Genomic DNA, 22,424 nt, shown 5'->3' with positions numbered 1-22,424 from the left:
AGTGTCTGTTTACAGCAGTGTCATCAGGTGCAGTGCCAGGGCAAGATCATCCATTGCCTGGGGAAAAGATGCCAAATTGCATTCCCCCATCCCTCGTTATGAGCAAGCTTGTGAGCAGGAGGGGGGAGAGAGAGCACAGCCCGCACCTCCTCCCGGCTCGCTCCTCCTCTCCTTGACACCTCCAGTGCTGGGCTGACAGAAGTAGTTATGTCGCTGTCACTACTCCTCACAGGTGTAACTAGAACCTTCAGGGCCCTGCTGCAAGAAGTGAAGGGCCCGACCAGAGCCCTTCCTACTGATCCCGGGGCCCTTTACTCCCATCATGGGACCCTGTCACGTACCTTACGGTAGAGTCTGATATGTAGCGGATTGCCTCTCTTACACCTCTACTGGGGGGCCTCGAGTCAGAGCAGACAGGGAGTGCAGGAGTGCAGAGCCGCACAAATGCCTGATTGGTCCCATCAAGGGACCCTTTATTACAGTCCCACAGTGGCCACCTTCCTGCCGTCTTGGGGTCCCCCCACGGTGGCAGAACACCAGAGCGCAGTCGCAATTGCGAACCCTGGTAGTTCCACCACTGGTGTCAGTGTTTTTTTTTTGTTTTTTTTTTACCATTTCATTTTTATTTATTTTTTAAAATTTTATTTTTCATTATTTTTTACATATTTTTTAAGACCCCTGTTGGTGGGCTTTGTGGAAATATTATGGGACTAAACAGACCCCTTATGTATCACTTTCGAGACAGAGAAAGAGACTGAGGACACCTATATCAGTCTCTTTCTCTGCAGCCTCAGCTGTAGAGAATGAATTAACAGGAAGAACTCTGTACAGAGCTTCTCATTGACTCATAAACTGAGGCATAGTAAACACAGTTTACTATGCTCCAGCTATAATTGAATAAAGAAAAAAAAAAAGATAGCAATTAAACTGACTCTATTCATTAAGACAAGGAATGGGCCAGTAAATTACACATTTACCAGCCCCTTCCCCACTCTCCATCCTGACACATCCCGTGCGAGGGGGGGGGGGTTAAACCACACAGGGGCCCAGGATAGCAGGACAGGGATTGGGAGGTGGAAGGGGTGACATGTAGAGGAACTGATGCCCTCCATTTCCCTCCTTCAGTCACTGAATATCTGTGGAAGGGAGAGGAGGAGAAGCGGGCATTCAGCACCTGCATTGAGGGATCAGTTCCTCTACATGCCCCCCACTGTCCATCTATTCAGGAGCAGGGGCCGGGTTGCAATGACGACCCCTGTGACCCCTGTAGGTACGCCCCTGGTTGTGATGAACCTGGAATGTATTTAGTTGATTCAACCCAAACGCTCAGTTGGGCTTTCAGCAATGGAGACAGCTATTATCACACATAAGAAGACGGATCTCACGTACTTCTTGATGGCCGTCTTGGCTCTGGCAGGTCACCACAACGATGTCCCGGTCGTCTTCCTCGAAGTATGATGTACACGACTTCACAACCTGGAACAACACAGAATGACATGTTACCAGCTGGGAATATGAACTGCTAGGAGTCCCAATATACAAAATATCATTATTCAGAGGGATTGAGAAGAAATTAGATTTTTGCATGACTAGTTTGAGAAAACCCAACCATAAAATAATCATTTTTAGGCCTGAAGATTAGCTAAACCGCCCCAACTAGTATGCATTTTCTGAAAGCAAAGACCCAGGAGAATAAAATGGTGGTAGTTACCATTTTAAATACACAGCAAAGGTAATTTTAGGGTACATAAATACAACACATTACCCAATTCTTGTTAAAAATATAATAGATGTATAGAGTAAATAGATACCCAACATGTGAAGCCTTAACCCCTCAATGCTGGCGCTTCCCAGCCCTTTAAGAGGTTCCTGATGCTGGGACGTGAGCGTCGTGATTGGCTGTCGCAAGTGGTCACATGATCAGAAAGCTCCTGATCGTGAGTAGACATCGGGAGCTTTCTGTTAGCCGCAGGTAACTGTGCTGGGAGCATGCAAGGTGTGCGCTTTCCGCACAGCTCTTTCTACATCCTGGTACAGTGGTGTAGTGGTTAGCACTCTCACCTAGCAGTAAAAAGGGTCACTGGTTCGAATCCCAACCACGACACTACCTGCCTGGAGTTTTGCATGGTCCCCCTGTGCCTGCGTGGGTTTCCTCCGGGTACTCCGGTTTCCTCCCACCCTCCAAAGACATGCAGGTAGGCTAATTGGCTTCTGTCCAAAATTGGCCCTAGTATATGAATGGGGACCTTGGATTGTGGGCTCCTTGAGGGTAGGGGCCGATGTGAGTGTGCAATGTACAGGGATAGGGACAATTGTAGACACTCACTCAGGTTGAACTGGATGGACTGGTGTCTTTATTCAACCTTACTAACTATGAAACTATGGTACGCATATATTCGGCTTCTCCAATTAAGGCATACCCCCCATACCCCCCCCCCCGTAACTCTGCATATATGCGTACCACTGGTGCAAAGAGTTTAAAATTGCTGACACCTATGAAACTCCAGTACCCAGAGTTTATATCCTTCTGTCCGGTGATTGGAGCTTTCCATCTGGATTGGACTTTTTCCCCCTTTTTTTCTTTCTTTCATTTTTTTTTTTTTCTTTATGTGCTCCACTTACCTTTGTTTTTATTGATTATCCCTTAGGTATATGTGATTGCCTATAGTGTTCAGCTTGCATTTCTCACGTTCTTTTATTGTGTTTGCGCTGATTATCTTTTTGTTTTTTATATCGTGCATGTTGGCGTGCACTAGAATGCAGGATTAGCGGCAAATATAAAATAATGGCACCACTGCGTGTCTGCTGCAGAGGCTGCCACCAAGTCAAATTCATGCGCTTACATTTCTTGTACTTAAAAAAAGAAAAAATACACTGAATGATGCGTTATTCTTTACAGAGCAACATTCATGTGCGTCTTTTATATCTGCCTGGAGATCTGCTTTCATCCGTAGCACCCCAAACCTAATACTGAGTTCAACCTTTTGAAAAGAGATCCGGTCACTTACTCCGCCCTCCTTGAATGCGCAGTCATCGGTCGGCGCGTTGTCACTCTTCTGGCACACGGTTTCTTGTATCGGGAAGGAAAGTTGATGAAAGCGAGATTTCTCAACCTGAAAATTAAGAATTAAAGTGGATGAAAAGTTTTTTTTTTCCCGTGTAGAAAATTCACTAGAAAATAAAGAGATTTTCAGTTTAGTGTGGAGAGAAAATATTTCACTTTTGCTACAAGCCAGTTTATTGAGCAATAACTCTACTCTACCCAATTCTTACAAAGGCTTTATTTTGGTAATATTATGTTGAAAAAAATGCAACAATAAAAAAAAAAAATGGGATTTTTATATACAGCTTACCTGTAAAATCCTTTTCTTGAGAGTACATCACGGGACACAGGAGCTTCATTACATAGTGGGTTATATAGGCACCTCTGGTGATTGGACACTGGTTGACCCCAATTAAGGAGAATTCCTCCCCTATATAACCCCTCCCATATGGGAGACACCTCAGTTTTGTAGCAAAGCAATAAGAAACCACGTAAAACCCAAGAGGGGCGGGAGCCCTGTGTCCCGTGATGTACTCTCAAGAAAAGGATTTTACAGGTAAGCTGTATATAAAAATCCCATTTTCTTGATCATACATCACGGGACACAGGAGCTTCATTACATAGTGGGATGTCCCATAGCAATGCTCAGATTGAGGGGAGGGAGACACAGATCATAAATCTAGACCGCCAGGGACCTGAGGACCTAAACTGCAGCCTGCAGTACACTGCGCCCGAAGGCGATATCCTCTTGCCCTCTGACATCCACCTGATAGAATCTGGTGAATGTGTGGACTGATGACCAAGTCGCAGCCTTACAGATCTGAGCCAGGGAGGCCTGGTGATGCACTGCCCAAGAAGCACTAACAGCCCTAGTAGAGTGTGCCTTCACCTGAAAAGGAGGAATCTTCCCCTTTACACTATAGGCCTGAGAAATAACCTGTCTCTGATCCACCTTGAGAGAGTGAATTTTGACGCCGCCTGGCCCTGTCTAGGGCCTTCCGGCAAAATAAATAAACAATCAGTTTTCCTTATCTGAGACGTTGCTTGAAGATAAATACTGATTGCTCTAACCATATCCAAAGTGTGCAAAGATTCTTCTTCTGTGGACTGTGGGTCCGGAAAAAAGGATGGTAGGATTACATCCTGATTCAAATGGAAACCCGAAACCACCTTAGGTAGAAAGGACCTGTTGGGACGCATAACCACCCGGTCCTTATGAATAATTAAATACGGCTTCTTACTGGAAAGAGCTGCCAACTCTGATACTCTTCTAGCCGTAGATATGGCTACTAAGAAGACCAGCTTTTTAGTCAAGAGAGCTAAAGAAGCCAGGTGTAAAGGTTCAAATGGTTGCCCCCTGTAAGGCCGAGAGAACCAAATTCAGATCCCATGGGCATACCGGAGGTTTAACTGGCGGCTTTGTCCGCATAGCCCCCCTGGATAAAAGCCCGTACTAGGGAATGTGATGCAAGCGGCTTTTGAAAAAATACCGACAGGGCCGAAATCTGCACTTTGATGGTGCTTATGACCAAATTCATTTCTAGGCCTGACTGGAGAAAGGCCAAGATTCTGTTAATGACATACTTTCTAGGATGCCATTTCACACCAGGAAACATATGTCCTCCAGATCTTGTAATAGATACGCCTGGAGGCCGGCTTTCTGGCATTGACCAGAGTGGAAAGGACTGGCCCCGAAAGACCACGGTCTCTCAGAATGTGGGTCTCAGCAGCCAAACCGTCAAATTCAGACTGCGTAAAGCAGGATGGTAGATTGGACCCTGTGAGAGCAGATCTGGCCGGAGAGGGAGGGTCCATGGCCTGCCTACTGCCAACTTCATGATCTCTACGTACCATGGTCGCCTGGGCCAAGCCGAGGCCACCAAAAGGACCGACTTTGTCTCCCTCTTGACCCTTCCCAGGAACCGCGACAGCAGCGGGCTCGGGGGGAAGGCATAGATCAGTTTGTACTGATCCCAGGGAACTGTCAGAGCATCTGACCCCTGAGCAAGTGTATCTCTTGTCCTTGACACAAACTTGTCCAGCTTCCTGTTGTACCTGGACGCAAACAGATCTACGTCTGGAGTACCCCACTTGTGACATATGTTCTGAAACACGTCGGGGTGCAGAGCCCATTCTCCTGGGCACAACTGCTGGCGGCTGAGAAAATCCGCCTGCCAATTCTCCACTCCTGGGATGAAGACTGCAGAAAGACACGGAACATGCTTTTCTGCCCAGACAAGTATGCGATTCACCTCTTTTTGGGCCACCAGACTTCTGGTACCGCCCTGGTGATTGATATAAGCCACTGCGGTGGCATTGTCGGACTGAACCCGAACTGGGAAACCTCGCAGTCTGTAAGACCACTCTATGAGTGCCATGTAAACTGCCCGGATCTCTAGGATATTTATGGGCAGTAGATTCTCGGTCGCAGACCATTTCCCCTGCGAGCACGTTCCCTCCAATACAGCTCCCCAGCCTGTCAGGCTGGCATCTGTTGTGATAATCTTCCATGAGAGAGGAAGAAAGGTTTTGCCCTTCAGCAAATTCCTGGTTTGTAACCACCAGACAAGACTCTTGCGTGTCCCGGGGGATAGACGCATAGGAAGATCCAGAGATTGGGCCTTCCTGTTCCAAGCCGCAAGGATGCATCCTTGTAAAGGCCTTGAATGGAACTGGGCGAATGGGACGGCCTCGAAGGAGGCGACCATTTTCCCTAACAGTCTCATGCACAACCGAATGGGGGAAGATCTTCTGCCCAGAATCAGGCGCACCAGATCTCCAATGGCCAAGGCTTTTAGCCTTGGAAGAAACACCCTGCCCTGAGCGGTGTCGATGATCATACCCAGGTATTCCAACCTGGTAGTCGGTTGTAGGGACGACTTTTCTAGGTTTATAATCCAACCTAGGCGTTCTAGATGTTCTAGCGTTTTGGTGACGCTGCGACTTAGGAACGCTGCAGTTTTCTCCATGAGAAGCAAGTCGTCTAGATAAGCCATGATGGCTATGCCCTGAGCTCTTAAGATTGCTAAGAGAGGGTCTAGAATCTTTGTGAAGACACGAGGGGCTGTAGCAAGCCCGAACGGCAAGGCCACAAATTGAAAATGGCGCCGCTCTACCGCGAACCTTAGGAATTTTTGGTGTGCGGGAAAAATTGGCACATGGAGATATGCATCCTTGATATCCATTGATGCCATGAATTCTCCTCCTTGCAGGGAGGAGACCACAGTGCGGATTGACTGCATTCGGAAGGTCTGGATGTGTAAAAACCGGTTCAGGTCTTTCAGATCCAAGATAGGTCTGACACTTCCACTTGGTTTTGGAACGGTGAAGAGATTTGAGTAAAACCCTGAACCCTGATCTTTCGGGCTCACTTCTACTATCACCCCCTGGGATAGTAACTGATCTAAGGCCAGGAATAGCGGTTTTTGCTTTACTGGATCCCTGGGGATCCTTGACCTTAGGAAACGAGAAGGTGGAATCTCCTGAAACTCTAGCTTGTAGCCCAGAGATACTGAAGAGATCACCCACTTGTCCTGGATCTCTTCCCGCCAGGCGCCTGCAAACTGCAGGAGCCTTCCCCCCACTCGGCCGAGCGGGGGCGCCCCTTCACAAGGAGGTTTTGGGGCTCTGCTTGGCAGGCTTTCGCCCCCAAGTCTTTTTCTGTCCCTGGGCTTGGCCTTGAGCCTTTCTAGTAGAGGAGGACTGAGAAGGCCGTCGCCACTGTTTAGAGCTTGATGCTTCGGGAGAGAGAGCACGCCTGAATGAAGGACGCTTGCTCTTTTTGACTGGAAGGAGAGTAGACTTACCTCCTGAAATATTTTGGACGAACTTATCTAGTTCTTCTCCAAACAAACGCTCCCCTTTAAATGGGAACCCAGTCAAATGCTTCTTGCATGACAGCTCAGCAGCCCAATTCTTTAGCCATAGGGCCCTTCGCATGTGAACCAACATGAGAGACAAACGTGATGCTTGTTGGACAGAATCCAAAATCGCATCAATTATGAAACATAAGATGTGAGGCAATTCTGCATAATTTTCTACTTCCTCGCTGGGAAGGAGCCCAAACATCTGTTTCACCTGTTCCTTGAGGAACTGACACAACCCCACGGCTGCGACTGTAGGTTGCACCACAGCGCCGGCCATGGAAAAGGAGGCTTTTAATAAGGTTTCCAGCTTTTTATCAGTTGGATCCTTGAATACCTGCACATTATCCAAAGGACAAGTTAGGTTCTTATTCACACAAGAAACAGCCGCATCGACAGATGGGACCCCCCACTTCTTGGTGAAACTTTCCTCCACAGGATAATGCATAGAAAACCTTTTAGCAGGAGCAAACAGTTTATCGGGATGTCCCCAATCCTCATACATCAATTTATCCATTAAAGGATGAATTGGGAAGGAATAGGCAGTCTGTGGGGCTTTCCTGACTCCCAGGGAAGAGACAGAGGACGTAGCGACTTCAGCAGCAGGCATTCTGAATGTGGTACGCACCAATTCAGTGTAATACTGCACCTGCTTCCTGAGTGCCTGGGAGGAGGGGACTATCTCCTCTTCCTCTGACTCATCCGACTGCTCATGATCCCTATCCAAAGATAGGGATCTCTCCTCATTTTCAGAAGAATCATCTGAGAGAGGAATATCAGCAGAGGGAGGGGATCTACCCCTTTTCCTGCTATCTTTTAGGGAAGCAGAAATAAAATTCATGATTCTCCCTTCAAAACCCTCCAATGTAGCCCTAAGGGAGTCCTCAGTGACATAAACCGGGGCTGCGACATTAAGAGAGGCTGCAAAACCCGACAGGGGCACTGACTCGTCTTGAGAGGCTGGCTCCAGTCTTGCAGGGGGGGATGGTAATTTACAGGCACTTTTGGAACCCCTGGACCTAGGCGGTGATTTACCAGTGCTCTTATTACCTCCCCCTGAGACCCTCTTACGAGGAGACATAGTACTAGGCTACAAAGCAGAGGTACTAGTACAAGTGCAATCACTGTTGTGCTTAAAGTCTCACAATAATATATATGCTTAAATTGCACAACCTGATGCAGAGTAGGTGTCTAGGTTTGCCTGGATCCAATCCCCACGGATGCTTACTGCCCACAGCTCCTGTGTCTCCAATTACAGCCCCCTGACGCTCTGGGCTTTTAAAACTGCCGCCTGGCGCCTGCGCAGTACAGCGCCGTGCATACTGACGTGCACGGCTCGCAACCACACCCCCCACCCCCTCCTCCATTAGGCCGGGAGCGCGCCCGGCGTGCGTGCACGAGGACCGCGGAATCCAGGGGGGGAAGGAGAACCCAAAAACGGAGCTGCGTGGGACCCCTGAAGTGTTTACCTTATTTGTGGCAGGGACTGCAATGGAGACGTGAGTTAGCTGGAGAACCAGGCTTTCACTGAGCATGTGTATTGAAAAGGCATGTAAGTATGCATCAGGCTGCTCTTACTCCCTCTAGTGGTGGAAACCAGGTAAGACATACAACTACTCACAATGAAGAAATCCATTCATATAATTAAATATACAGGATAACTTCCCTTACCTGTCCCCGCCGCAGGAATTGCTGAACCAGACAAATTCCAGCCTTCACCCATCACGGCGGGTATTGTTAGCCAACCTTCAGGTATATCTGGGGTTCCTTCTCGGAAGAACCTCCCACCTGGGCCATGTAGAAAGCTCTGCCAGAAACTTTCGTGCGTTCTGTATAAACAGTACACCAAGTCTGGTTTTCCCAGAGCCCAGTCTTCCAATGGAGAGGACTTACAGGCAAAACCTTGCTTCTTCGGCTGACGAGGCCCGGGTACCATACCATCTTGGGAGTCAAATATCGGCCCGAGGTATGGATCCGGTTTATTGTAGCCCTTAGGCCCTCGCAGGGACCTTCATAGAGCTAAAGTTTTACGTGACCATCACCATAGACACTGGCGAAAAAACTGAGGTGCCTCCCAGATGGGAGGGGTTATATAGGGGAGGAATTCTCCTTAATTGGGGTCAACCAGTGTCCAATCACCAGAGGTGCCTATATAACCCACTATGTAATGAAGCTCCTGTGTCCCGTGATGTATGATCAAGAAATGAATTTATTAAGGACTGGTGAGGATAAACTAAGGGTTAATAAGAAGTTCAACAAGAACAAATTCTATCTATCTATCTATCTATCTATCTATCTATCTATCTATCTATCTATCTATCTATCTATCTATCTATCTATCTAAACAAGCTGTCAGGTTGCTATAAACTGACATCATATACAGATTGAGGCTCATTCCTTTGATCTCCAGATGAATGAAACAAAGTAGATACAAAAGTGATCTAAAACCTGTCTGATCAATGTTTATAAACAATGTTACTTTGTATCTCTCTGTCTCTTGTCTGATCAATGTTTATAAACAATGTTACTTTGTATCTCTCTATCTCCTGTCTGATCAATGTTAATAAACAATGTTACTTTGTATCTCTCTGTCTCTCGTCTGATCAATGTTTATAAACAATGTTAATTTGTATCTCTCTATCTCCTGTCTGATCAATGCTTATAAACAATATTCCTTTGTATCTCTCTACTGTAGCTCCCATTTGATAAGTGTTTATAATCAATGTTACTTTGTTTATACACATTGGTCCGATGGGAGATAAAGAGATACAATGTTACTTTGTTTCTTTTTATCTCTCGTCTGATCAATGTTTATAAACAATGTTACTTTGTATCTCTGTCCTTGAGCGATGTTTATAAACACGGTGTTAACAGGGTTGTAAACCCTCAAGGATTTTCACCTTTATGCATTCTATGTATAAAGCTGAAAAACCTTCTGGAGTGCACCAACCCCCTAGAGTCCCCCTTATACTTACCTGAACCCGATCGTTCCAGCGACGGGGAATGAGCACAGCAGCTCCAGCCACGGTCTCTGGTCCTCATTGGCTAGATTGATAGCAACAGGAGCATTCGCTCCCACTTTTGTCAATCAAATCCAGTGACACTGAAGCCGGGGGGGTTGAGGGGGGGGGGGGGGCTGAGTCCTGCTGTCTGTGTCAATATGGACGCAGCAGCAGGACCTGGAAGCATGCCCACATGGGTGCCCTCATAGAATGCGGCTCTCCGTGGGGGGCACTTGAGAAGAGGAGGGGCCAGGAGCGCGGCTGGGGGACCCCAGAAAAGAAGGATCGTGGTCTCTCTGTGCAAAACCTTTACACAGAAGAGGGAAGTATAACATGTTGGTTATTTTGAAAAAACAAACAAAAACAAAAAACGAACCTTTACAACCCCTTTAGGCTCGGTTCACACAGTACGCGGCACGACTTGCAGCGCCGCGACCTGCCGCGACCTCAGTGGCGACTTGCAAAACGACTTCTGTATAGAAGTCAATGCAAGTCGCCCGAAGTCGCCGCAAAAGTAGTACAGGAACCTTTTTTCTAAGTCGGAGCGACTCAAGTCGCTCCTATTAGAACGGTTCCGTAGTACAGAACGGGGCGCGACTTGTCAGGCGGCGAAGTCGCCTGGACAAGTCGCCCCTGTGTGAACCGAGCCTTAAGCATTGAAATGCTAGCATGACATCAATGTGCACCATTGTTTGCAATGAGGGAGCGCTAAGTTTGCTGTCCATTATCTGGCACCTTTGAGAACTATGTGCCGGTGCCGATGTTCATGTGATTTGCCGGTTCAGTTCATACACAATCAAAGCAGTAGGAGCTTAAATGTGCATTCCAGGAACAAATCTTTTTCATTTCCTGGTTTAAACCCAACTAGCTGCTGGATACGGAGGAGCGATCGAACAAGGGAAGAGAAAAATCCATATTCTTACATACATGTCTGAGAGTTGGATGCACGGGAAGGACAAAGCACACATTTTTTTTCACAACAGCACCGGGGCTTATTTACTAAAGGTAAATCTACTGCGCACTGCAAGTTCACTTAGAAGTGCCGTTACTGTAGATCCGAGGGGGACATGCAGGGAAAATAAAAAACAGCATTTTTGCTTGTACATGATTGGATGGTAGAAATCAGCAGAGCTTCCCCCAAGTTCAGATCTTCCCCTCAGCTCTACATCGACTGCACTTCCAAGTGCACTTGTAGCACGCAGTGGATTTGCCTTCAGTAATTAACCCGCACTGTCACCATCCAGTGCTTTTTTTAACCGATTGCTGACCAGCCACCGTCGTAGCTATACATCGGCTCGCGGGATTGGGATTGCACCCGCTGCACTGCGGAGGTGCCGATACTCGGGGGCACGAGAGGCAGAACAGGGACGTGAGTTCCCAATAGATCATGATCGTGAGTTCCTAATAGCTAGGAACCACGATCTGTCATTTCCTCTAGGTCCGTCCCCTCCCCCTACAGTTAGAAACACACACTAGGGAACACAGTTAACCCCCCTGATAGCCCGCTAGTGTTAACTCCTTCACTGCCTCTGACATTTACACAGTAAGCAGTGCATTTTTATAGCGCTGATCGCTGTATAAATGCCAATGGTCCCAAAAATGTGTCAAAAGTGTCCGATGTGTCTGCCATAATGTCGCCGTCACGATAAAAATCGCAGATCGCCGCCATTACTAGTAAAAAAATTAAAATAATAATAAAAATGCTTTAAATCTATCCTCTATTTTGTAGATGCTATAATTTTTGCGCAAACCAATCAATATACGCTTATTGCAATTTTAAACTGCGGAAACATTCGGTTTAAAAAAAATAAAAATAATGGGGATATTTATTAGAGCAAAAAGTACAAAATATTGTTTTGAAAAATTGGGCCTTAGGCACTGGTGCTGGTGCCACGACACTGCAACTTCTCCCATATACTCTAGTTGGAGTGCAGGAATGAGCCCTGCTGCAAAGCATTGCATCAAAAATTTTAATTACACACCCCTGTTAAACAGGGGCTGAAAAAAATGTTCTTCCAAAACCAAAATGTTCTTCCAAGATATCAGCAGGATAATTGTGGAGGAAGAGGATAGTCACTCAGCATAATAGGATAGTCACTCAGCATCAGCATAGGCAGTCTTGAAGGGATGTGACATTTCCAAAAAAAATATTCGGTTACATCAGCTTCAGGTGCTTGGTAGCTGGTGGTGATCCAAGACTGATTCATCTTTATGAAGGTCAGTTGATCAACAGAGTCGGTGGACAGGTGCACCCTGTGATCGGTTACAAAGCCACCAGCAGCACTGAATGTGCGTTCCGAAAGAATGCTGGATGCAAGACAGGCCAGTAGCTCAATTGCATACTGTGCAAGCTCTGGCCAGTGATCCATCCTCAAGACCCAGTAAGCCGGAGGATTTTCGGTGGGAAAGGTTTCCAAGTCTGACCTTGCCCCTAGGTATTCCTGCACCATGTAAATCAGACACTGGCGATGGTTGCTGGAACCGATCATACCTTGGGGCTGCGGACTAAAAAATTGTCTGAATGCATCGGTCAGACGGCCACCTTCTCCACCGCTCCTTCTGACCAATGCCTCAGCAAAATGTCATAGACCAGGTGTTTGTAACCTCCCAGTCTCTGGGAATGCATTGCACAGACCTTTCTAAAAGGCCTCCCGGAGATGTCTCATCCTTTGCTCCCTCTGCGACGGCAAGATAAGGTCCGCAACCTTACCCTTGTACCGTGGATCAAGGAAAGTGGCCAGCCAGTAATGGTCCCTCTCCTTGATCCAAAAAATACGAGGATCCTTCCGCAGGCTTTGCAGGATTAGGGAGGCCATGCAGCGTAGGTTAGCTGAGGCATTCGGTCCGGAGTCCTCTGGGTCACTAAGGACAACATGATCCGCAGCCACCTCCTCCCAGCCACGTACAAGTCCACTAGTTTCTTGGGACTTTAAATCCTCCCTAAAAGACTGCTGATGCTGAGTGCCAGGCTCCACCTTCATGCTGACACAAGCCTCCTCCTCTTCCTGTGTGATGGGTGGGACAGCAGGAACACTGTTTGGATAAAGGGAGCGTTGAGAGGCAAGGAAGTCCTCCTCTTCCTGCCTCTGTTCTGCCTCAAGTGCCCTGTTCATTATTCCATGCAGTGTGTGCTCCAACAGGTGGACAAGAGGTACAGTGTCACTGATGCATGCACTGTCACTGCTCACCATCCTCGTGGCCTCCTCAAATGGTGACAGGACAGTGCATGAAAAAAAAACTGAGCTCCCCTGACCCTGTCCTTGTGCTGTAGTCGCACAGGTACTCATTGATGGCCCTCTGCTGCGTGTGCAGCCGCTACAGCATGGCCAACATTGAGTTCCACCTGGTGGGCATGTCACATATAAGGCAGTTCTTGGGCAGGTTCAACTCCTTTTGGAGCTCAGCCAGCCGAGCACTGGCATTAAATGATCGGCGGAAATGCACACAGACTTTCCTGGCCTGCCTTCTGTTGAGAAAAAGTGGTGTTTGGGGACCTGCCACTGAGGAACCACACATTGCACAAGCTCACGGAAGGGGTCCGAGTCTACCAACTGAAAAGGCAGCAGTTGAAGTGCTAGCAATTTAGCCAAGCTAGCATTCAACAGCTGGGCATGTGGATGGCTGGGAGTGAACTTCTTTGGATGGTCCAGCAGCTGGAGCAGGGAAATTTGCCTGCTACAATCAGACGTGGGTGTACTGCTAGCAGAGTGCCCGCAAGTACTTGGCTGTGACACACCTAATTCTACACCTTCATTCCTCTCAGAGCAGGTTTCAGAGAGGACTGAAGGTCTAGTGGGGTTGGAGATCCCAGCTGATGAGGAGCAAGGAGAGGTCCGCTTTGTTCTTTGGTGTGGGTCTTTAAGGTACGCTTGCGAACGAACTGCATGGCAGGTCAACATATGTCTGGTCAAGCATATGGTGCCCAAGCTGGTGATGTTTTGGCCACGCGAGATAAGCTTGAGACATATGTTGCAAATAGCAGCGGTGCAATATGATGCACTGGTCTCAAAAAAGGCCCATACCAAAGAACTTTTGGAATAACGCACAGAGGCAGCGCCCTGCACAGGCGGAGCTTTGCGGTGTAATTCAGTCGGTGTGCTGCCCCTAAGCTGGCCCCCGGAGGGCATCCTGCCTCGTTGGAGATGTGCCTCCTCCTCCTTCTCCTCCTCTCTCCTATCAGGCACCCACGTGGAGTCAGTGACCTCATCATCCCCTCCCTCTTCATCACTGGAGCAAACCTGGCAGTATGCTGCAGCTGGTGGAACATGACTGCCAGATTGCTGTCGTTCTTGAGCATCCCCTCTCTCTGCGCTCACGCTACTGCCTTCCTCTAGCTGGGTATCATCATCAGAGCCTTCAAAACGCTGGGCATCCTCCTGGAGCATGTACCCAACACTGTGCTCAAACAGTTCGGGGGACTCCTCAGGAGGACATGGTGGGTCTAGGGAAAGAGTGACTGATGACATTGAGATGAGGGAAGAGGACACATTGGCAGCTGCTTTGCTAGTATCCACTCTACCAATTCTTCGGCATGATGTGGCTCAACATGTCCATCTGCCGAGAAATCAGCCACGTGCTGATGATGATGCATCACGTCCACGACCAGCACTGTTGTCTCTAGACACAGAGCCTGCTTGCCCTCCTTGTTGGCCTTCCAAACATAGTAATGGCCTGCAGGGAGATGGGAAAACCAGCAATTGGGTAGTGTATATTGTGCTGGAGGCACACAACACCCACTGTAAAGGCTGCAGATGCCTGTATTAGAGAACACCAGCAAAAAAGGGTAGATACAGGTGTATACTGTGCTGTGCTGGAGGCACACAACACTCACTAACTCCTGCAGATGCCTGTATTAGAGAACACCAGCAAAAAATGGTAGATACAGGTGTATACCGTGCTGTGCTGGAGGCACACAACACCCACTAACTCCTGCAGATGCCTGTATTAGAGAACACCAGCAAAAAAGGGTAGATACAGCTGTATACTGTGCTGGAGGCACACAACACCCACTGACTCCTGCAGATGCCTGTACTAGAGAACACCAGCAAAAAAGGGTAGCTACAGGTGTATGCTGTGCTGGGGGCACGCAACACCCACTTTAACTCCTGGAGATGCCTGTATTAGAGAACACCAGCAATAAAGGGTAGATACAGGTGTATACTGTGCTGTGCTGGAGGCACACAACACCCACTAGCTCCTGCAGATGCTGTATTAGAGAACACCAGCAAAAAAGGGTAGATACAGGTCTATACTTTGCTGTGCTGGAGGCACACAACACCCACTAACTCCTGCAGATGCCTGTATTAGAGAACACCAGCAAAAAAAAGTAGATACAGGTGTATACTGTGCTGGAGGCACACAACACCCACTAACTCCTGTAGATGCCTGTATTAGAAAACACCAGCAAAAAATGGTAGCTACAGGTGTATACTGTGCTGTGCTGGAGGCACACAGCACCCACAAATTCCTGCAGATGCCTGTATTAGAGAACACCAGCAAAAAAGGATAGATACAGGTGTATACTGTGCTGTGCTGGAGGCACACAACACCCACTAACTCCTGCAGATGCCTTTATTATAGAACACCAGAGATAAAGGGGTATACTGTAATTGAGTCACACAACACCCACTAAGCCCTGCAGATGCCTCTATTAGAGAACAGCAATAAATCGTAGATACAGGTGTATATTGTGCTGGAGGCACACAAAACCCACTAACTCCTGCAGATGCCTCTATTAGAGAACACCAGTAAAAAATGGTAGATACAGGTCTACACTGTGCTGTGCTGGAGGCACACAACACCCACTAACTCCTGCAGATGCCTCTATTAGAGAACACCAGCAAAAAATGGTAGATACAGGTCTATACTGTACTGTGCTGGAGGCACACAACACCCACTAACTCCTACAGATGCCTCTATTAGAGAACACCAGCAAAAAAGGGTAGATACAGGTGTATACTGTGCTGGAGGCACACAACACCCACTAACTCCTGCAGATGCCTGTATTAGAGAACACCAGCAATAAAGGGTAGATATAGGTGTATACTGTGCTGGAGGCACACAAAACCCACTAACTCCTGCAGATGCCTGTATTAGAGAACACCAGCACAAAAGGGTAGCTACAGGTGTATACTGTGCTGGAGGCACGCAACACCCACTAACTCCTGCAGATGCCTGTATTAGAGAACAACAGCAATAAAGGGTAGATACAGGTGTATACTGTGCTGAGGGCACACAACACCCACTAACTCCTGCAGATGCCTGTATTAGAGAAGAACAGCAATAAAGGGTAGATACAGGTGTATACTGTGCTGGAGGCACACACCACCCACTAACTCCTGCAGATGCCTTTAGAAAAGAACACACTGTCCCTGCCTATCTTGCTCTTTCCCTGCACGCTGGAACACACTACACAAGGCCGCCACGCTGGCGGCCTTATATAGTGTGGGGTGGGTACTAAACCCCCTGAGCTATAATTGGCCAAGCATAAGAGGTCACAGTGCATGCTTGGCCAATCATGAGCCAGCAATGCACTGCGATGGCGCAGTGCATTGTGGGCCATGAGCGCCACACAAATTTGGCGCGAACGGCCCATAACGTTCGGTATTCGCCGAACGTGCGAACAGCCGGTGTTCGAATCAAACATACGTTCGACACGAACACCAAGCTCATCCCTAGTCTTGATGACCGACATGTGGAAAGTAGTGTGCAAAAGTGGTCTGGCAACAATGCAATATTGGGTTCTCAACTTGGGTTCCTCCAGCTGTTGCAGAACAAATCCCATAATGCATTGTAAGGCTGAACAAGTTACAAGCATGACTCCCAAAGGCAGAGGCATGATGGGACTTGTAGTAGAGGGCCACAGGTTGATCACCCATGGTCGTAACCCATCGCCATGACCTATTATATCTATAAGTCCTCCAATCTAATTAGGGTATAAAAGCACAATAAAAACCCGTCCACTCACAGTGATGTATTCCGTGCTGTTCTCCAGGAGCCCATAGAGGACGTCTTCTCCGGAGACCTTGTTGTAGTAATCGGCGCTATACAGCGCCATGATAGCGACATCATCCTCACTCCATTTTAATAACGGTAAGGCCATACTGCTGGCGGCCACCCCCATCAGGAACCAAAGAGTTGCAGAGAGCCCCATGTTGGACAAGTGGCTCGTCTAGTAGGACTACTGGTAAAATCCGGGACTCCTCGCCCATTTATACCATTCACTGGCCCTTCTTGGAAAGGAATCATCAATTTCTAAGTATAAAGGAGAAATCACAATGATGAAATCTCACCGATTGCAGTTTTGGTTTTTCCTAATAATCCAAATTTCGTAATCAGAAGCCACAACCCTACTTCAGTATTGTACCGGGAACGTGTCCAGGACTGGCAGAAGGAATCCCTTTACCAGATGAAAATTTGGAAGTGTTTTATAGAAGGATTAACCCATTCAGTTCTCCTCCCTGTAATAGTTTAGTCATTACTGAAGGTAACAAAGTAATAACACAGTAAAACCTTAGATTGCAAGCATAATTTGTTCCAGAAACAAGCTTGTAATCCAAAGCACTTGTATATCAAAGCGAATATCCCCATAAGAAATAATGGAAACTCAAATGATTCGTTCCACAACCATTTTATTCATAGAACCTTCAGTTTATAATCCATATAAAAAGATTATAGCAATGTGACCATAAAATGTCCATCCACAAATGGAAGCCTCCACAAGGGGATTAGAAGCAAAATACAGAAGGAACTACAGAGTATAAAAGAGAAGAGAGGCACCTCTAAGTGTAGCAATATGTTGCTAAATGTTGTTCCTTCATTAAATGTAACCATATTGCTACAATTTATACTCAGTTGTGACATGACGCTACTTTTACATAAAAAATGAATGCAAATTTTTCTACCATTCAATAAAATATTGTTCCTGAAGTTAAAAAGTATAAATAAAATTACTGAAGAAAACAAAGTAATATACAGTGGTGTGAAAAAGTGTTTGCCCCCTTCCTCATTTCCTGTTCCTTTGCATGTTTGTCACACTTAAGTGTTTCGGAACATCAAACCAATTTAAACAATAGTCAAGGACAACACAAGTAAACACAAAATGCAATTTGTAAATGAAGGTGTTTATTATTAAAGGTGAAAAAAAATCCAAACCATCATGGCCCTGTGTGAAAAAGTGATTGCCCCCTAAACCTAATAACTGGTTGGGCCACCCTTAGCAGCAACAACTGCAACCAAGCGTTTGCGATAACGTGCAATGAGGCTTTTACAGCGTCCTGGAGGAATTTTGCCCCACTCATCTTTGCAGAATTGTCCTAATTCAGTTACATTAGAGGGTTTTCGAGCATGAACAGCCTTTTTAAGGTCATACCACAACATCTCAATAGGATTCAGGTCAGGACTTTGGCTAGGCCACTCCAAAGTCTTCATTTTGTTTTTCTTCAGCCATTCGGTGGTGGACTTGCTGGTGTGTTTAGGATCATTGTCCTGCTGCAGAACCCAAGTTCGTTTCAGCTTGAGTACACGAACAGATGGTCGGACATTCTCCTTCAGGATCTCTTGGTAGACAGCAGAATTCATAGTTCCTTTTATCACGGCAAGTCTTCCAGGTCCTGAAGTAGCAAAACAGCCCCAGACCATCACACTACCACCACCATATTTTACTGTTGGTATAATGTTCTTTTTATGAAATGCAGTGTTCCTTCTACGCCAGATATACTTGGACACACACCTTCCAAAGAGTTCCACTTTTGTCTCATCGGTCCACAGAATGTTGTCCCAAAAGTCTTGGGGATCATCAAGATGTGTTGTGGAGAAATTGAGACGAGCTTTGATGTTCTTTTTGCTCAGCAGTGGTTTTCTCCTTGGAACTCTGCCATGCAGGCCATTTTTGCCCAGTCTTTTCCTGATGGTGGAGGCATGAACGCTGACCTTAACTGAGGCAAGTGAGGCCTGCAGTTCCTTGGACGTTGTTGTGGGGTCTTTTGTGACCTCTTGGATGAGTCGTCGCTGCGCTCTTGGGGTAATTTTGGGCGGCCGGCCACTCCTGGGAAGGTTCACCACTGTTCCATGTCTTCGCCATTTGTGGATAATGGCTCTCACTGTGGTTCGCTGGATTCCCAAAGCTTTGGAAATGGCTTTATAACCCTTTCCAGACTGATAGATCTCAATTACTTTCTTTCTCAATTGTTCCTGAATTTCTTTGGGTCTCGGCATGATGTGTAGCTTTTAAGGATCTTCTGGTGGACCTTACTGTGTCAAGCAGCTCCTATTTAAGTGATGCCTTGATTGTGAACAGGTGTGGCAATAATCAGGCCTGGGTGTGGCTAGAGAAATTGAACTCAGGTGTGGACAACCACAGTTATAGTATGTTTTAACAAGGGGGGCAATCACTTTTTCACACAGGGCCATGATGGTTTGGATTTTTTTTGACCTTTAATAATAAACACCTTCATTTACAAATTGCATTTTGTGTTTACTTGTGTTGTCCTTGACTATTGTTTAAATTGGTTTGATGTTCCGAAACACTTAAGTGTGACAAACATGCAAAGGAACAGGAAATGAGGAAGGGGGCAAACACTTTTTCACACCACTGTATACACTATATTAGCAAAGGTATTGGGATGCCTGCCTTTACACCCACATGAACTTTAATGACATCCCAGTCTTAGTCCATAGGGTTCAATATTGAGTTGGCCCCGCCCTTTGCAGCTATTACAGCTTCAACTCTTCTGGGAAGGCTGTCCACAATGTTTAGGAGTGTGTCTATGGAAACGTTTGACCATTCTTCCAGAAGCGCATTTGTGAAGTCAGGCACTGATGTTAGACGAGAAGGTCTGGCTCGTAGTCTGCACTCTAATTCACCCCAATGGTGTTCTATCAGGTTGAGGTCAGGAGTCTGTGCAGGCCACTCAAGTTCCTCCACCCCAAACTCGCTCATCCATGTCTTTATGTACCTTGCTTTGTGCACTGGTCCAAATAATCTGGTGGAGGGGGATTATAGTGTGGGGGTTGTTTTTCAGGGATTGGGCTTAGCCCCTTAGTTCCAGTGAAGGGAACTCTTAAGGCATCAGCATACCAAGACATTTTGGACAATTTAATGCTCCCAACTTTGGGGGTGACCCCTTCTTGTTCCAACATGGCTGTGTACCAGTGCACAAAACATAATCACACCCCAAAGATTGCAGTAAATCCCTGTAACACAACCTTCTTCTCTTCCTCTGCATCCATCAGGTCTGTTTGCTTTTTTCTATCAAAAATGAGGGGCTTTTCCCTACAAATCCGACACTTATGTTGTAGAGACCAGTTTGCTGTTTTACCAGTACACTCGTAGGGAGGTTGCTTACAGGTGTGCTGGTTTTAGTTATTGGCTGGCCCAGGCTGGGGGGTTAATCAGTGTGCTGCGGTTCCATGGCTGTTTGAATCCAACCTATCCACCTGTGATATAAATTTGGGGAAAGGCTGGGTTCAGGGCTCTGTTTAGTCCAGCTCCACTAGCAGGACATGTTGTGGGGTCCCTGGAGGAGGACTGGTGGGCCTTTCATTCTGTTGGAACCACTGGGGTTTCTGAGATCAACCAGGACTTAGAGAGCGCCAGCTGTGGACTGTCACAGACCTGTGGCTGCAGGAGAACCATTGCCCAGAGAACTCTGTGTTTTAATGTGTGCTTAAAAGGGAAGTAAACCCTTCCAAACAACTTGGACCTATAGGTAAGCCTAGATTAAGGCTTACCTGTAGGTCCAAGAAATATCTCCTAAACCTATATGGTTTAGGAGATATTTGCCCGAAAATGGGCACCGCTGTCTACGGCGCATGCGCCGTAGACAGCGGCGCGCATGCGCACTAAATGCGGCAAGTCCAAGAATGGATTTGCCAAATTTGTCGACTCCCGTGCGCATGCGCGGGAGTGACGTCATCGCGGCTTCGCCGCTGTCATTGGTCGGAGCTGCGAGACGCCACCAGCAAGATGGACGCGGCGGACTACAGGGATCAGCGGCGACTTCGCTGGCTCCTGTGTCAGGTAAGTGACACATAATGAGCTACTATGCGATGCATAGTAGTCCATTATGCTTTACCTTTGCAGGGAAAAAAAGAGGAAGTAAACCCATCAGGGTTTACTTCCTCTTTAAGTTATCCAGCATGAGCTGGTCATTGGTTGACTTTTATGTCCATTCGAGCTTACATCTAGCTTGGGTAATCCATCAGCTCTTCATCGGGTCTTAGCTACATTTACATGGGACTATATAGCAACTAGGACCAGTAGGAATACCCGCTAACTTTACTAAGTGTCGTTTTGAAGGCCCATCATCCTGCAACGTCGCTCTTTTGGGACTATGTTCTCCTTTTGTTTTTTTTTGTGATTACTGGGAGGGAGCTTGCTTGGGAACATCTCATCAAGGTTTCATAACCACAGCTATGGAACTGTTGCCCGTGTTACTCTATGAATGGCATTCGGGTACATTTAACAAGCTGTCACTTCAGTCCAGTCCACAGAACACAAAACTTTTTGGTTCATACCATCTGGAGGGACCTGGGGCTATCAAATAGTATCTCGGAATTGCTGCTGCTCCCTTGGGTTCACCCCAAAAGAACTATCCTTGTAACACATGGCTTCCTATGTATAATGTATTTCTATGTGGGCACCGGGGGCCATGCATTGTCTGGTTGTAAGTTGATTAGCTATAGTCACTTGCCTCGTGTTTCAGAGCTTGTGAAGCAGCTTCTTGGCAGAGATTCCCAGTCGGAGTGTCCAGAGTCCATCACATGGACTACTAGCTTACAGAGCTGGGCAGCCAGCTTGTGATAGTCAGGGACTCAGGATTATTCTGAAGTTAATGTTCAACATGGACTGTGAGGCTGAAGGACTGAAGTAAAGGTGCATCAACTGTTCCAAGCCTGGTTCTGAAGTTATTCAAAGGAGTGCATGTTGGTTCTGGTGTCCAAAAAGAACTTGGGTCTGTAAAGCACACACGGGATATGAAGCAAAGCACTACAGAAGGCTTACTAGAAAAGACAAGCAAAAGGGAGAATGTAGTTGCTATGGGCAACTGAGTACAAGAATAAGTAACAGAGCAGCCAGTCATGAGGCGCAGCACCTGGAGCAGGTGTAGGGTTGGTGACCTGACTCCCTCCCCAAAAGTCTGTCTCCTGAAGCATCTGGAGTTGAACCCGCATTTTGGAGACCCATGACCTGGCCACATGGTACGGGAAGAAAAGAGATAATGAGTGCACACATGAGGTGCACAGCGGGACCTCATTTTGGATGGGTGGAGAGGGCGCATCCTCAGCAACATCCCTCCTAAATGCAACATTCATCAGCAAAAGGTGTTTGGTGACAGGGGACAGCACTTTTAGAGGAACTCTGTACATTTTCTCATCATCTCTAAGTCGAGGCACTGCCTTAATGTTTTATTCTTACATGATCGTAGTCCCTTTCTGGTCCCAGGCATTGACAAGCATGTGCCCGATGAAAGGTAGCCCCCTGAGTGCAGGGCGAGTTGCCCCCCTCACAACTTG

General features: G+C 47.0%; 1 protein-coding gene across 1 annotated transcript; it reads right to left on the bottom strand.

Moving 5' to 3' along the window:
• Nucleotides 1-1,338: 1,338 nt before the first annotated feature.
• Nucleotides 1,339-17,061, bottom strand: LOC143998126 (batroxicidin-like). Its single transcript, XM_077493869.1, has 3 exons — nt 16,876-17,061; nt 3,009-3,113; nt 1,339-1,476 (listed from the first exon to the last, which is right to left on the bottom strand). The coding sequence occupies exons 1-3, from the start codon at nt 17,059-17,061 to the stop codon at nt 1,339-1,341; spliced, it is 429 nt and encodes a 142-aa protein (XP_077349995.1).
• Nucleotides 17,062-22,424: the final 5,363 nt, after the last annotated feature.

Source organism: Lithobates pipiens, unplaced genomic scaffold, assembly GCF_037356315.1.
Source record: "Lithobates pipiens isolate NorthernLeopardFrog02 unplaced genomic scaffold, aLitPip1_a1.2 Scaffold_19, whole genome shotgun sequence".
Taxonomy (NCBI): domain Eukaryota; kingdom Metazoa; phylum Chordata; class Amphibia; order Anura; family Ranidae; genus Lithobates; species Lithobates pipiens.
This window is presented reverse-complemented; position numbering and strand designations above follow the sequence as displayed.

Coding starts and splice junctions, on each gene's coding strand:
- LOC143998126 (XM_077493869.1), bottom strand. CDS start 17,061: ATGGGGCTCTCTGCAACTCTTTGGTTCCTGATGGGGGTGGCCGCCAGC. Junction 3,114..16,875: donor ACAGCACGGAATACATCACT/GTGAGTGGACGG, acceptor CTTAATTTTCAG/GTTGAGAAATCTCGCTTTCA. Junction 1,477..3,008: donor GCGCATTCAAGGAGGGCGGA/GTAAGTGACCGG, acceptor GTGTTGTTCCAG/GTTGTGAAGTCGTGTACATC.